The 17687-nt window shown below is 42.0% G+C and overlaps 1 protein-coding gene across 5 annotated transcripts in view; it reads right to left on the reverse strand.

Annotated features, from left to right (window-relative positions):
• Positions 1-17687, reverse strand: part of NFATC1 (nuclear factor of activated T cells 1) — a 143992-nt gene that overhangs the window by 77439 nt on the left and 48866 nt on the right. For all 5 annotated transcript variants that reach the window (XM_039525290.1, XM_039525288.1, XM_039525286.1 and 2 more), the window contains 2 exons: positions 5524-5726; positions 1911-2083 (listed from right to left, as the gene is read on the reverse strand). In XM_039525290.1, coding sequence (XP_039381224.1) covers positions 1911-2083; positions 5524-5726 — 376 coding nt within the window. The remainder of the gene's footprint in view (positions 1-1910; positions 2084-5523; positions 5727-17687) is intronic.

Raw genomic sequence — 17687 nt, forward strand, 5'->3', positions numbered from 1 at the left:
ACATGGATCATGCAAACAGTATCCTATATCTTCATGGCACATATTTTATCATTCTTGACTGAGGTATTCAGCCTGCACACCTGTGCTTCAGAGCATGATGTGAGTACTTGATCCACATTACTGGGTCCTCCTGATCTCACCAAGGGATTATGGAGTATTCGACACTTGCTTATTTCAGATTTCTGCACTTGAAGTAACATACGGTACACTTTGTTTTGCACTTGTCATATTGCAAGAATATTTGCTTTGTTTGGCAATAATACACTGCACTGCCACTCAGTTCATAGTATTTTACACTGCAACCCTGACTTACATGGCACACAGACGTAGCCAGCCTCATTTTTACTGGCTAATTGAATTTGCCATACTAGGCATCACAGCCTGATCCTACACTCATAGATTTAATTGGGGGATAGGATCAGGCTATTTTTGCTCCCATTTTTGGCATTACTTGTAGGTGCACTTCAGGCTAGAATTTGATCCTTAGCAAAATTTAGCCTTTAAGAATCCTGAAATGGGGAAGGAGGAAAAAATGTAATAAATACATATATATTTATTATATAGCTATAGATATAGTATTTAGGACACCAGCTTGTGCCATTCTAGCTCTTAGTATTAGGGAGGTTCTGCTACCCTTCATACATAGCACAGGCTTAACTTTTCTTAGAAAAAAACGCTTGTTTCTTTAAATGAGATCGGCTTGGGAAGGAGAGGTTTTAAATTGTAGGCAAAAGGGTTTCTGGTCTCAAGACCCTGATAGATACACATCAGTTTCTGGTGGTGGAATCTGGGTCTGCTCTTCTCTGGTGCTTCTTCTCTAGACACACCCAAAAGGGCACTGTGCTTCCAAGAAACCCCAAATCTTACATTACACAGGGCCTCCCGGGTATGCTGCGCTGTCTGGAGCACCTCTCCTAGGAATGGCACAAAGAGCAGCAGCAGGTTCTGAACCCACCAACAAAACTTGATGCTATGGGTGGGGGATGATGGAAGGGTCAGAGCCTCCCTCCCCCTCAAGAGTGCCGTGGCTGAGATCTTACGCCTACGGCAATGTGGGAAGGCAGACTGTCAGACTGTTCTCAGTTGTGTTGCTGCTTCCAGGGGAACAAAGGGAGGTAAAAGAGATAGGTAAAGGATCCTCTAAAAAAGGGTTCAGTTAATTAGAATCTGAATTTGTGCCTGCTAATCTGAGTAAAAAAAGAACCTCCAAAAGCTTGTGGAATTTCATCCAGCCCTAGAAGCAACAGGAGTTAGAATGAAACTTGATTTTCCCCAGCTAGACAAAAACTGTAAAGTTAAATGAAGCAAAGGGCTTTTTCTGTATTTAATAGGCTCATGGAGCAGGAATGAAATGGGAGCCTCGGGGTGGGGGGAAGAGAAGTCTATGTCCAAATCTGACAGGTTTATAAAGTGATGTTTGTTCTAATAAAAAGACCCCAATACTGAAGGTCAGTTTCTAGGAATTTCCTGAAACTGCAGTAAACTAACACTAATACAGCAATTTTAAATATCACTAGCTCCTTGTCAAAGAGATTTTTTGGTGGGGGAGAAATGGGGCTGGATTGGAGCTCTCCAAAACTTTTAAGAGCAGTTACCCCTGTGAAAGGGCCTCTCAGCATAAAGGAACTTGCCCAAGTCAATTCAAGTTCAAACACCAGCTTAACATGGCTCTTCTTGTATTGCAAAGGAACTTCCTGTAGGAGTGAATGCGCAAGGGACCAGATATTGTTTTGCCAAGGAAACAGGTAATACTTTTCATGAAATGCAAAATACATTTGAGATGTACAGCACGTTTCAGACAATGGACAGATGCGATGAAGCAACATTTAACATACTGACAAGGACAGGCTGTATGTCAGGCAATTGGTTGTACAATACCTGGCAAGAACAAGAAGGCTATTGCTACTTACAACACTCAATCGGGTTGGACGCTACTTGCAGAGAAAGAGTTCTCCCATTGGATTGTGGGATGTGAACTCGGAAGACCAGCCGCACTCGAGTATTCTTCCTTCCGATGTCTGTTTCTCCTTTTCGTAGTTCAATATCTGAATTTCTAAGTTTTAATATTCCAGCGCAGTCAATGCTGTCCAAAAGACGACACAGGACATTTCAACTAACACTCTGCAGGTTCCAGAAAGTCATAGATATAACATTTCTACCTTCCCTCCTCTGCTTTTATTTATTTATTTATTTAAAACCTGAGCCCCAGCCTAACATCTTCACAGGATCTTTGAGACAGGTAGGGATTCCTAAATAGTGCCCACTAGTAAGGCTAGTCCTGCTGAACTTATTTGCATGGACATATCAAAATTAAACATTGCAGAACATTAATTCATAATGCACATATGAGAGACACTAAAAAACTGAAGTAAAACTGCAGAAACACTAAGATTTTGGACATTATTACTATGCATGCATGATCATTCCTTTTGGATATGGATTGCTAGCATGTGTTTTATTACACTGGATATGCACAGTTTAATTTTATTTTGCACTTAGATAAAATAACCAGTGCACATGTAAGTTCATTCAAACAGTTTCACTTCTCCCCTCCCTCCCAAGTAGTGTGACCATACATCCTGTTTTGGCTGGGACAGTCCCATTTTGAAGCCCTGTCCTGGCTGTCCTGACTTTTTTGGTGAAAGTGGGCATCTGTCCTGTTTGCTCTTGCCAGCTGATGATCAGATGGCAAGAGCAAGCAGGACAGATGCCCACTTTTGTCAAAAAAAGTGGGGCACACCCCCCTAGCGGGCAAAGAGGAACGTGTGTGTGTGTGGGCGGGAGAGTGAGCGGTGATGCCAACCATGTGGAGGTGTGTGTGTAACAAGGCTTGGCCGGACGCCACACGGCAAGGAGGCAGGGTTCGGGCAAGCAGTTACGCCAGCCGTGTGGAGGGACAGGCAGGGCTCAGGTAAGAGGCAACGCCAGCCCCCAGTGGAGAGCAGGCTGGACTTGGATGAGAGCCCTGTGCGTGAGGGAGGCAACAGGGCTCAGGCCTGCCACACGTGCAGGGGGGGAAGGGAGGGCAGGGCTCAAGCCAGCCCCACACGGTGTCCCATTTTACCTTTGGGGAAATATTGTCACCCTACCCCCCCAAGGCATCTAGAATTCTATTCTGAAGCAAACTGACAGATTATTCATCAAACACACACTCTGCAAACATGAGTTGCGGAAGGCAATCCCCCGTTTTGGCCTTCATGCCTTTTAAGAGTGTGGATTTAACAACAACAGAGGCCCTTGCTGACAAGCCCAGAGATGCAGTGTTGCCAATGAATGGATTAACAGTATGCATTGACAGAAGAGGCCATAAGAGCTATGGAGTATCCGTGTCAATGTCAACATTTTGTACAATGATCTATACAATACAAAGGAGTAGATACTGCACTTCTAATGTTGTGTATGTTATCGTTTTTAGCTTCTATTTAAAAACAAAGGAATTTAACACACATTAAGGTTCTAATTTAAGACCCTGATACAGTGACACCCTTAAACTCACACATAACTTTAAGCATCTGAGCAGTCCCATTTGAAGCCAATAGCAATGCTCATATGCTTGAAGTTAAGCATGTGCTTGACTACTTTAGTGAATGCAGATGGGATTTCTCATGTGCTTAAGGGCTTTGCTGCACTGGGGCCTAAATGCACATAATTGTAAGAAAGACTTGCACTTCATGAAATCTTAACAATAGGATTAAAGATGAAGGGCGTGTGAGGCCTAAGCCATAGAGATATAAAGTCCTATAAATGTCAAAACATTGTGTGTGATGCTTGATGGGACTGTATTACTGGAGTTGGGTGACATTTTTTTGATGAATAGTTTATATGCTGAAAATTGCACTTTGGGGTCGACCAAAACTATTCACCAATTTGGGTTGAACTGAGCAAATAATGTTGGCCAAAGAAATGGAGGGGGGGGGGAGAGAGATTCTGAAAAAGCCAAAATGTGTTGTTTAAAAAAAATGTGGAAATGAAATATTTTATTTCTAAATTTAGCTAGATTTAAGAAAAAAACAACAACCTTAAAACCTAAAACAAAACTAAACATTTTTTGTTTGTTTTTTCAGTTCAGCCACCAAATCAAAAAATCAATTATTCGCCTAGCCCGGTTTACTACAGCCTTGCAAACTTGATATGAAAATCGATCAGCTCTGGCACAAGATCTTTTCAGCCACCTTTATCATAATGAAAAAATAATATATTACTTACTTGTCAAAAAATCAAATAGAGGGCCAAAGAAATACTCTGCTGGTATAAAATGGTGCTTGAATGGATCTGTGTCAGTTAACACCTGCAGACAATTTGGCCAAAAGTGTTGCAGGGCTATTCTACTATACTGCATAATGGAAGTCTAAAGGTCCCAACATTTTGAGCCTTCAGCAATCACTCTGGTCCCCATTAGCCCTGCTGCAAGTGCCACTGTAGCTCTTGTAAAATGAATTTAACACACAGAGTTTTAGCCTTAATTTGTATCTTCTGAGATATCATGGAGTTAATTCAGACCTCTGATACGTTGTTGCTGCTGCTGTTGTTTGCATGTTGATTTTTTGTTTTGCAAAAGTATATATGTAAATAAATATACAAACATATAACATTATGGGTGACATTACGGCCCTATTAAAGTAAATGGGAGTTTTGCCAGTGACTTCAGTGGGGCCAGGATTTCATGTATACATCTAGGTGAAATTCAGAGGACCCATACAAGGTTCTCTATATCACTTGAGACCTTAATGCTGGAGCTTAAAGGATTTGAGCCTCACACAATCCCTGTGAACTGGGATGAATTTCACTCTACCAGTATGGATGAAATTCACCTGTGTGAAGAGGACCTACACATATCTCACGTAAGACCTAATCTGGGAATTAAAAGGTGCATAGGCCCCTCTGCAAAGGAGTGAATTTCACCCTTAGATATTGTAAGAATAATTATACCTTGCTCTAACTGAGAAATAAATGTATCTTTGCTACTTTTAGTTCTAATTGTTTTGCTTCTACTGTCACATTTTATTTTGTTTTGACCTAAACAAATTTCACTGGAAAAGAATAATGATTCTTTATATAATAAATAAAAAGATGTTCTTTTTATCTTAGAAAAGGCTAATTTGGAAATATTCTTTATGACATTTCCCCCAACCCAAAGATAAATTTTAATGGGACCTGTTCCTTGTAGTACTGCATACAGGAGTAAATAGATGTCATGTGTAGAACCTAAATGCAGGAGCTGAGGTAGAAGATATTTACAGCTCTGTAACTGAGATACTCATTTTAAATGGCCAATAAGGACATTGACTGAAACTCTAGAATGAAACTAACCAGTTGTCATTAATATTTGCAAAGTTTTTTCTGGCATTAAGCTGATTACGGGCAATTTGTCCCAACAAATCTTTGGAAACTTGCTGGAAGCTGGATTATTTATAAGATTCTGCAGGGAAAAAAAAAAGCAGCAGCATACACTCAACAAAAAAAATCAGGTGGGCAGACTGGGAGGAAACTGCTAAGCAGTCAGGTACAGTGCATGGGTCTTACATTGCTTTCATCTTGTTTTCTGGTAGAAGTGGAATTTCCAAGACTTTGGTGTTGGAAAGTATTGTTTCATGGCTGGTGGTGGAAACAGTCTTCCCTGTGATTCGATGAACCTGGTAGAAGGCATGAGGTCTCAGCAGGCGGTCGTCTGCAGTCCCAATGAACAGCTGTAGCGTGAGCGGCTCACTTTCTAAGTAACCGTGTAGCTGGCAAGAGAACAGAAAACTCCTACTAAGCACCATCCACATAAACTGCTGGGAATCAATTAAATTTTTATAAGCAAGAGAGTCTAATTCAAGGAGAAAACTTGTGACAGGTGCTAAGTGTTAACCCCCCTTTTTTTCTGTAACATAATATTGGTACAATAAAAAAGGTGCACTCAGAAAACATCTCATTATTCTCAGTTACCTGAGGCATTTTAGTTGGAGTTAGCCTTTAAACAGTCCTGCTGCATGCATTCAAAAAACTTCATATTACTTCTCTATAGCAGTGTTCTGTGAAAAACAATGGAATCAATGTTCCCGCACTAATACTAAGGGCAGCAAAACCAATGGACGTGAAACTGGAAGGGACCATCACAATTCATCCCTGAACTTCCTGTATTCCCACCATCACTAGAAGGTGTGGTTAGTGTATCTCTCCTCCCCACCCACTTTTTTTTTTATTTAAATAATTGAAAATGCTGGTAAATGCTGCCTGTAATAGACTGGGGATATAGTATATGCATGAGATGATTTGTTCACCTAAGTATCAAATTCTTGGATAATTGCACACAAATCTCATTGAAGTCAATGGGCCTCACCTATCCCACAGTAACCCTACTGACGTCAGAGTTATGTATGCTGGTGTGAGAGCAGAATCAGGCCCAGTGGATTAGAGTCTGGTCTAATTTACACTGGTGTCAACCTACAGTGACTCAGGCAGTGGTGCTGCTGCACTGATGGAGTGACATGGGTGTACAAGAGATCTGAAACTGACCTAATGGAGCGGGACAGGAGTAGCTGACCAAAAATGATCATGCTGGCTTACTGTTTGGATACTTACTCCAATAGACTGATAACACTAACAGCAACCCCTCTCATGATACTGACACACATGTTTAGATTTAAATGAAGCCCCAACGAAAACTTAATCAAAAGTGACCATACTGTAGATATCGTCCAGCGAAGAGTGACTTCAAGCTGAGACCATCTTAGCTCAACCCCTGTTGGTTTGGCTCACCTGGTTGATCTGTCACCTTCAGATTAGGAGGATCTCAGATCATCGTTTTGGCTGCAATAACAAACAGCACACTCAAACCAAGCAAATCCAGCCAGCAGATGGGGTGGGGAGAGTGTGGGAGGAACTCTCCTAATTGGTTAAGTCTCCCGTAGTGTCTGATTACTAGCTGGCAGACATGGGGCCAGGAGAACTGCTGATGGCTCTCATCACTAATGCCATGGCAAATGGAGCCCATTGCTGCTTGCAAAAGTGTGCACTAGTCAGACACAAAGGGCTCCATAGTTTCCTCCCATTTATGTCTTTGTCTCTAAAACAAGATACTTCACAACTAGCTATTTCCTAATATCATCATCAGATCAGACACAGAAAAATATTAACAACAAAAAATGGTTTTGAATTCTTTGGCTGCTAAGATCCATCCTTAGGACACTGAGGATACAGCAGGGGCCTGGGAGAGCACTGGGTCTGCTTTTTGCCACACGTACATTGGTGGTACATAATCTTCTAGCTTTTCAATAAGCTTAGTGGCTGCTGCTAACCGTTCACACGAAGTTGCCCAGGTGCCGTAAGTAGTCATTCTATGAATAGCATTTTTAGTTGCTGCGTGTGCAGATGCAACACAAACCCCAAAACAGCTGAAAACAGTAATATGTGGCTAAACCCAAAGTCAAATATAATAGATACTGGTGTTTTGCTTATTTTTTCTTTAGGTAATAGCTCAGGGGGTCAAAATAACAACATGAGGTCTGGTCTTCTTTTGGTATTTCTACCATACAGGAACTGAAATGCTGCTAGAAGACGAGATCTCAAGCTATTTGGCCCAATCAAGTCCTTCCTGAGGAATTGCAAAATCCTGGTGCGCATTCGTACAAACATTAACCCTTCCCCCCAATACATGCACATCTTATAATACTGTTAATCATATCTCATACTGCAGGTTCTTAGATAATCACAACATTGGTCAGGAAATTTCCTCCCATACACAGCATTGGCCAGGTGTACTGTGCATTTGTTCATCTTCCTCTGAAGCCTCAGACATCCCTGCCTTCTGCAGTGGCCAGACTAGACTTACTGGGCCAAATGGTTTTATCTGGTCTGGCAATTTCTATTTTCCTATCTAAAGAATACACATGGATGGAGGGGAAAAAAAGAGAGCAATTCAGCTACATTGCTGCAGTATTTTATCCAATCTGCATTGCTAGGACACCACATAAATGGCTTTCACCTGCAGTTTGAGCAGGAAGTGCTTTAAAAGCATTCTACTTTTAAAAAAAATATGAACATTACCAAATATAAATCTAAATGAAGTAAAATTAGTTAGAAAGTCGGATTTTTCAATTAGCATCTTCTCTCTCTCTCGTTCTTTTTAAAGACTAGCCCCTCCTATGCCCTTACATGTAGCAACAGGTGGGCCAGGACCCATTTGGTTGAATGCAAGCAGGCATGGCTTATTATGGGGGAGGTTGAATGCATTATGATTTTCATTTACTCTTCTGAACCCCCCGTACATGGCACTAAGCCAACGCTGGTACTATTATAAGATAAAAGGAGACCTAAGTCTGAGTGTTCACTTCAAACAGGTGCCATGGTCTGTATCCCTTAGTTCAATAAACCACTTCAACAGCCACAAGCAGCAGGGAAAAGTTATTTTCTTTTGAATCAAAAACTAACACGAGCAGGGGCTTTCTAATTTGCTGCCTGAATGAGTGTAAGAAGTTATATCTCCAAGACTTTCAGAGGGAAGTTTTAACAAAGGATGCACTTTTCCAGCAGGGGTTTATGCCACCAGCTTAAGCATAACTGCAAGAAGGTTAGATATCCCTGTACTGCAGCAATTCGAAGCCTCTTGTTGGTTTGATCCTACATTTACCATGTTTCTATATCACTTGTGGTAACTTGCTCATCAAACTAGCAGGGTCTTCAGAACATGTTATTATCCTCACTATCTTTTCAGGTTTAAAAAGAATAGCTTTGTTTTTTTCTACTTTAGGAATCTGACTCCTGCTGTTAATCTTGCATATAGTTACTAACGTCTTCTTTAATATTATACACAATCCAATTTTAATGCATAAAATAGTATCACACACAAAACACTTGACTCTCCCTATGAGACAAAAAGGACTTGTTGTAAGTATATATATTTATATTGTATATGAAAATGGGATGTTTCACCTTTAATTCCTAATGTCTCAAGATCCAGTCTGAACAGTTAAAGGGCAATTATAGCACAAGCTGTGACCCTGTAGAACAGGCACCTCAATGTGGATCTGCCCCTGCATGCCTTAGAGTCATAGCTGTTTACTACTGTTACCAGAGTAGACTCAATACAGCCATTGCAGAGTGACCTGAAATCTATTTTGCCTCAGACCTCATCAACATTTCCAATCATAGAAGCTTAGCATTGATGTAAGAGCAGAACTGGGGATGATGTAAGAGGCAGAAAGAATACAGCTGGATCTTTAGGTGCCAGGTGGAATATACAGGGTTGGCAAGAAATGTATTTTTACTTGTAATCTGAACAAATTTGATTTGGAAGTTACTGAAAGAGATGAAATATATAACTCCACAATGCTACCTTTAAAGATTCTCTTTTCTAAATTCCACTCACTCACTCACTATGGACGATGAAAAATTGAAATAAACATACATGGATCTAGATATATTAAGGAGTGTGAGATTTTAGTTAAAATAGACTAAGTGAAGAACTGTCAAAGCCCTGACTCAGCAAAAGAAGTACACTAAGCATGTACTTAAGGCCCTACATGTTTTCCTGAATCAGGACAAAAGGACTGAAGAAATGGTAGGCTCAGATCCGGCTCTGCTATCGTAAGACTGTTTTGTTTTAAATCAAAGCTGACCAGTGTTGCCAACTCTCACGATTTTATCATGACTCTCACCTCAGGATATTTGGGGTTTTTCTTACAGCCCCAGTTACTGGGGTCAAGTTAATATGTGAGAATCTCAGCTTTCGTTTAAAAAAGAAACCTGAGTTTCTAACCCTCTTGCTTGTGGAGAAAAAGCTTGAAAATGTGACCCTGAAAGGTTCAAAGACCAGAAAACAAATAAAAAAGATCTCAAATATATTTATTTTTTAAGAGTCATGAATTTTAAGCCACTCATGAATTTAAATTTAAGCCAACCCTGATTTTGGGGGGCTCAGCTCATGATTTCTGTATGCCTGGGAAAGACTGCAGCTCTTTGCCTAATAACCTCAATTGGTGATGAACCACTTGCCTGGCTTGGAAGACCTATTCCCTGTTATCTATTTAATTCCCAATCTGAAAATAGGTATTATTGATGGTACTCAATGAACATGGACGTTTGAACCCCGACAAGTCATTAGATGCTCAACTGCTCAACTCAATGAAATAATATAAATAAATAATTCTGATAAGTTGCTCACTAAGCTAATCAGTACAGAGCTGACCCTGCAAGTCCTTACTCAGACAAAATTTCCATTGACTTCATGTTATCCACTGCAATGGAAGTTTTGTTTGGGTAAGTGCTGCAGGATCTAGCCACGCAGTAGGAGGCACCTGATCTCAAATTTACGTTTCCCGTTAAGTTTTATCCATTGCATCATATTATTTACTTTTGCATTATGTCACATAATCCCCTATGCCAACAGAAGCAACAAAATGTAATGCAAGGATTAACATTTTAAAAGGACTCGTACGGTGCATGTCTAATTTTAGATCAGGCAACCACTATCAATAGCTGTGACAGACCGACTTGGGCTTTTGATGAATTTTTGGCAGCTAGCAGATGTCTAGAGAATGGACTAGCTTTTGCTCTCTCTGAACTAGTCACAAGAAAGAATATCCTGCCGCACTCTCTAAATATTTAAGTGCTGTCACATTGAGCAGTGTGACAAGGACTGGAGGGTGGGCAGTGAAGGCATAGCTGGAATAGAGTCACTGGACTTTTACAATTGTAAGCAGGTAAAGGAAATATGCACAAGATGCCTGTAAAAGAGGAAGGCGGTGGGGGGAAGGGGAATGAGCATTCCTATTGGTTAGGAAAAAGTTTTACACACTCACACACGTGCATATTTTCCATGCATGTTCTGCAATACTGTATTTGGTTATAAAGATTTCTGTATCCTGGCTTGCAGCATGGGATGCATGCGTCAGACACCCTATTTTTATCTTTTTCCCTCTGTAACACAGTCCCAAAGCAGAAGTTCCTCTTTTAATACCCCAGTGGCTGAACATTGGCAACAAGGTTGCTCTCAGCTACATTATTCATAATAAAAATGTTGCTCTCCTATAGATCACATTTTATCTGGCATGAGTATGTCTGCAGTCAAAGGGCCTGAATTTAATTTATACTAAGGCCTCTGCTGGAGCAGTGTAAAGGGACTTTACTGCAAATGAGAACAGACCCAAAGTAGTTTTGGTGAGGGATTTCCCCCGCGCCCCTTGCTGAGTAAATGTGAACATTCAGTGCAGTACATTCTCCAAGACCTTGTTTTAATATAGACTAAAAGATGCAGACAAAGGTTAAGCACACGGATAAAGATCTCTGCTTTGGTTTTGGAGTGAAAATAGGTCATCTATCTTCTATTGTCATCTTGACTAATTGTTGATTAATCTGCGCTTCTCAATTTTGAGAGATATATCAAATAGCATCAATTGATATTTGATTTCACCTGGTAATGGAGATTCTGAACTTGGTTCTGACCTCATGTACCCTTGTTTTACACTGATCTAACTGCACTGAAATCAGTGGAGTCACTCCTACTTTACACTAATGTGACTGTGATCAGAATTAAGCCCCATGTCACCATATGTAATTTTGTGCAACAGTGAGAAACAGGATACACTGGTTGGCAAATTTCTTTGCTCTGATAATCATGCTAATGTTGCCTGAAGTAAGGTTTCTTTGGAATTCCTAAACTCTGAAGTCACTTCTTTCACAACACCTTCTCCCACTGAGATATCTTGATTTTCACTTATAAACTGCTATTCATCTTGACAGCGCCAAAAATAAAAAATCCCAACTTTTCTCCTATAATACGTGCTGCATACAGAATTGTATTGCTAAATCTGGCACATCCAGTCCCTGAAGTGTTCCAAGAGCAAATAGATATTGCTGTAGCATCCAGAGAAGCACGGGGAAAACACCAACACCAACAAAAAACTATACCAAACAAACCCCCTTCACCAGCAAGATTTACTTAGAGAGCAAACTTTTAATCACAAGGTAGTGTTTGTGATGGAGAAGATGGGACCAAGTCAAGCCTCCAAAAATGAGCAAACTGGATCTTTGGGAAGTTCAGATCAGGATCCAAACTCTGCACCTTGGGTCCATCTCTTAAATTAGCAAAATGACAGGCTTGGGAGGAGTATGATGGTATTTGAAAATTACAGGTAGGATTTGCCAACAGGTTATTTTAATGTGAACATTTAGAAATCCCCTTCAAAATCTTACCGTTGACTGTTATATTTTGTAGAATGCAATGATTTGTGGATATTATCCTGTCCAAATATGTCATACATAATTTCAGCAAAAGTGGCTATTTTCGATATTGGAAGTACATTTCTATTATAAACCATAATATTTATTTTGAGAAAGGCAGTTCAAATACTTTGCATGTTTCCTTCCAATCTCTTTATGCCTTTGGCATGTTAAAGTATGGCAAAATACTTAGAAAACCTGTTCTAACAAATAGACTTCCTAAAGCTAGCTGAAAGAATGATCCCATTCTCTCAGACACAAGAGAAGAAGATTCAGTCAGAAACGAATTAGAAAATGTATATACTTGACTGAAAGAATAACTAAAGGCAATGCTGACTGCTCTATTCTACACAGAAACTTCTTAATACATGTGTTTATTAGCTTTGCAAACAGTACCTTGCAAGGAGTAAAGTGCTATTTGGGTGTCATAACCTGGCCCTCAAGGAAGATAATCAATAAAAATACCTTGATTTAGGAAGAGTTTTTTGGCCACCAAGTATACGGGGGGAAAAAGAAGATATTCTAGGTAAGCATGTTTGCAGCCAGATGTTCACAAAAAGGTAAACAAGGGAATTAAATCTAAGACCTATAAAGTAAATGATACATATGTATTTAAGTCTCAGAACGGTGAGCTACGTACAGTATTTCTGTACTGCACCCCTATTCAGCCAGTAGGACCTTTTTACGGTATCTGCACATGATAAATTATTAAAAACCAACAAATAGGCAGGTTTTAAAAAGTTCCTTAATATTCAAAACATTTCAAATTCTTCAATATAAAAGAGAATGTCTGTTTGAACAATAAACTAGCTGCATACACAATTTTAGTACTGAACACTTAGCATCAAATCAATGTAGGATCATCAATCTGAATTTTAGGAAAACAAATTAAATTTAGTTAACACCTAAGAGTAATATAGAGCCTTACCCCTTTAGGTCTTTAATTGGGAAGAGGGGGATGATGCTCTTGTGGGCAATGACTGTCATGTGATTAAAAGGAACAGACACAGGGGTCAGAAGACATGGGAATCTTTTCTTGTCTCTACCACAGATGTCCTTTGTGACCTTGGGTAAGTCACTGCAGAGCCATGCTTCAGTTTCCCCATATGTGAAAAATTATTTCAACATCTAAAGCGTGCCTCTCCAGACCTCTAGACTGCACAATCTTTTCCTCTGTGTAGAAAGCCAGTTACTACGACTGCCTCAAAAAGGACTATAAAACAACCATCAGACCTATCAAAATAAGCTTTTCTCCATCCAGCCACTGCATAACCTTGCTCAAACTTCACTCCCAGGGAAAGCTTGGGGAACACATGAGCTTTAAAGGGTGCCCTGAGTGCTCTGCAGCATCAGTAGGGGGATGGAAGGGAGACGGGAGTTCCAGATGCCAAGCCACTAGCCTTCTCCCATTTAAACCCTGGGCCTGTTACCTTAAATACCTCTGCTAATCAGAGGCATCATTTCAGAAAAAAATATGGGGGAAGAGGGAGGGCAAAGTTGCGTCAACATGCAGAACATTGTATATTGTATATTGGTTAGTACATAAACCATATGTTATAGCCCTCAAACTATTGCTGGTGAGGGCCAGGGGACAGAAGTAGTAATGGAGCATATAGACCGATGAAAAGTTGGGAGGACAAACCAACATGGGGGCAGGGGCGGCACTGACCCCCTTGCCCATTAGCAAATGACACCCCTGCTGCTAATCACAAGCATTGGTACATTGGTCAAGGGAGATGGTCTGTAAGATAGAACCAAAAATATTTTAGACTCCATAGATCAAAAAACATATCTTAAAATTCACCTGAAAAATCAGCTAGTAACCAGTGCAGATGGAGGAGCTCAGGTGTAGCGTGCTCCCTCGGGGAAATATCACTGAATAGGTGAGTAGCTGCATTCTGCACTAGCAAATGGTCTTCAAGTGTAGGCTCATGTAGAGTACATTAGAGTAATCCAAACCCAAGGTGGCAAGAGCATGGATAAGTGTAGTGAAGCGTCCAGCTGAAAAACTCATGACATTATTTTGCTAATTGCAAATGATGAAAAGCACTCCAGGCGATCTTCCACCTGTCCATTGAGTGACAGCTCTATAGAAAGTGACAAAGAGTCCTGTGGCACCTTATAGACTAACAGATGTCTTGGAGCATGAGCTTTCGTGGTTCTGACGAAGTGGGTATTCACCCACAAAAGCTCATGCTCCAATACGTCTGTTAGTCTAAGGTGCCACAGGACTCTGTTGCTTTTTACAGATCCAGACTAACATGGCTACCCCTCTGATACTTAGCTCCATAGAATTCAATAGGATCCCAGGTTGGAGACTTGAGCGCAATCACTGAAGGTTCTCATTGAATTTTTGTCCTTTTGCAGCTGCATCCTTCAACCATTGATATTACTGTTCTTATGGTGTTTAAATTACTGCTATAGACCATTGAGAGGTCATATATTCCCTTTACTTCCCTTTGCCCAGAGCCATCTGCCTTGTGCTGGGATAGCCCACCACTTAAGCAAAGTTAAATGAGGGTTGGCACTTCAAGGGAAGAACTCACAGAACATCTAATTCCTGTAGGATACGGTGTTGATTCTTGGGAGCCAAACTCTGCTTCTTTCTAGTGCTGCAACATTAGATTCAACATAAAACAAAGTTCTTGACCGTTTGTCATCATTGACGAGGCCATGGCTCTTTTGTAAAAATGTGGATAAAATGTGCAAGTCAAAAGAAGAGGAGTGTCTAGCTTAAAAGAGCAAAGCAGAAAGATTTGAGAGTAAAATAAAATCTGCTCTTGCAGATCTGAAGTTGTCCTCTGAACATGACAACTTAGGCTGAATTTTACTTGACTACTTGCTTGCATATTTAACTAAGAATGATTTAATATCATCCTTTTGTGTCATAATACAAATGTTCTCTCTTCACCCACCCTCAAGTCAAAATGTAATAAAAATACCTAGAGTTTCTGTTCTGTTTGCAATAATTTTTTGAAATACTAAACCAGTGTTTTCTGGGTTCATTTGAACTTTGTTTTAAAATCCAGATGTATTACTCACATGTCCAAATATTAGAGTTGGTCTGCAAATAAAAATAAGTTGGCTCCCATCCCCAAAGAAACAAGGATGGGCTGAGGGTGAAGAGTGCCAGGGGAGGGGAGCAGAGGGAGGAGGAGGAGTAAATGGAAAACAGCTGGAGTGTGTTTTATGTGCCACTTTCCTGCGCTGCCACTTGGACTTTGCTTTGACAGTGCAGCAAAAGAGCAGCTGTTCACATCATGATGAATAAAGATCCATATAAAACTTCCAGCTGCAAATATGCTGTGAGGAATTATTAATTGTAATGTAATAGAGATGCTGTGCACTCACTGACTGGCTCACTAGGCGTTTAGGTCTCCATCCAGAGGAAAACAGCCTTCGTGGCTGCTGGCTTGCAGCATATCCAGGAATCTCCTGGCTAAACAGCCACAGAAGCTGCTCCCTGTTTCTAGGAGGGACTTCCCCCCGCAGAAGCAGATGTGCAATGCAACCACCCCGGCTTGCACTCTTTCCAAAATCATTAAACTCCAGGGAATGATGCCCTAATTCAGGGGGAGTCTTCATTTGACAATTTACACATGTAAAGGGGTGGCCATTTTGAGCACTTTGCCCCAATACACACAGTACTTAAGGTAACTAGCCTTGTGCTCTGCCAACAAAAGGAATCATGAGGAAAAGAGGAGAGATTTTCCACGGTGAGACTGAGGAGAAGCACTCCCCTGTCTCTAGTTGTATCAGCAATCTGACTGGTGTCTCCCCTTCCCTCCCCATAACACCTAACGTCACCCCTGCCCAGGCAAGGGGGGGGGGTTACTCCAATCCTAGAGTTGTAGTAGGTTTCCAAAGCTGCAAGGCCTTCCTCATCAGGGCTGTGGAAAGTAAGGAATCAGGCCCCCCAAGATGGAACTGGGGTGCACTAGACCCAGGTAGCTCATTTAAATTAACTCTTCCCATGAGCAACTCCATGATTCCTTGGTAGGTTGCAGCTGGCCCCTATGCAGCATGATGACTTTTCCCCTGGATAGCTTGTCCTGCTGCACATATACCATATGTGACCTTTGGTGGCTTTTATATCCCAGCAGGCTGTCTGTGTTTTCATCTGGATAGGATCCATAGCAGTTAGAAACTGAAGCAGGAGAGACTTCCAAATTACAGTTAAATAAACTCACTTGTACAATGTAGGGAAGGGCGGTGAAGGTTTCGGAGGGGTTGGGGGGGAACCAACTATCTCCAGTGTTTTCTTCCTAAGTCTCCAACTTAAATACCATGAGCTTGATTTTGATCAGTATAAATCAGAAGTTACTCCACTGAGGTCAACAGAGTTACATTGGTGTAAAAAAGATATGGCTCAAACCCCACATTTTGGTGTCTCAGCTAAAAAAAATCCCCATATAGAGAGGTTCTTTCCTTTCCATTTTATCTGCCATTACACCTTCCTACCTGGAAACTCAACTATAAATCATTTTACTATGATCATCCACTCACACTGTTGCTTTTCTGCACTTATATGCACCTTCTAATTAGAAAGTTATATTTGTGACCATGTAACTACTAAAAGACTGTAGATGAGCAGTGCAGTAGTGATTTAATATGTGTATAGGCAGATACCCCACACAGACTTCTAGTTGCAAGCCTGCTGTTAGTTATGCCACGCCGTGGTGGATTAACACACAGGGCCTGTGCCCAAGGGTCCTGGCCAATTTGGGGGACCCCACAGGAGCACTGGAACCTGGGTGGAAGTGGGGGGCCACCGGTGCCAGAACTGTAGCCTTGTTCCCTGCTCCTCCTCTTCTCCTGAAGCCCTGCCCCCTGGAAGCTGGACAGTGGTAAGAGCTGCCCAGGGAGCCTGGGCTGCTGTGGGGAGCCCCGGACTCTCCACCTGCTCCGGGAGGTAGCCCATGTGCCCAAGAGCAGCCCCCAGCCTGTGTTCCTGCCCCCCCAGGGCATGCTGCTGCCAGTGGTACCCAGGGGCGGGGGCTATGGTCTGGCCTCCTGCCCCCGCCCTGGCGCCTGCAGACACACTCTGCAGGGAGTGGAGGCCCTGCCCCGGCTGGGAGTGAGCAGGGGCCCTGGGAAGGTCACAGGCAGCGAGGACCCAGGCAGGGCCTCCTCCGTCGCAGCTCTCACTGCTACTGGCCTGGTCTCAGCCAAACTCCAGCGGGCTTGCTCAGCGCCTGCGCCCTGCTCCCGCTACCAGGCTGCCCCCACCGGCTCCCTCCTGCTCCCGATGACAGGCTGCCCCACTGCCGCCTGGGCTTTGTGCCCGAGGCATCAACCACGTGCAGCACTGCTCCTCCTGTCACCTCTTGCCTGCAGCTTTCAGTTTGGGGGAGGGGGCAATGCTCCCCTGATCCCCCAAACTACGTCCATGCCGCCGCTGCTCCACACCTGCCTGAGGCTACGACACCCGTGTTAAAAAGTGGGTGGGCACGGCCCCCTGACCCTCCCAGTTCTGGCAGCCCTGA

This window comes from Mauremys reevesii, linkage group 2, assembly GCF_016161935.1.
Source record: "Mauremys reevesii isolate NIE-2019 linkage group 2, ASM1616193v1, whole genome shotgun sequence".
Lineage (NCBI taxonomy): Eukaryota > Metazoa > Chordata > Testudines > Geoemydidae > Mauremys > Mauremys reevesii.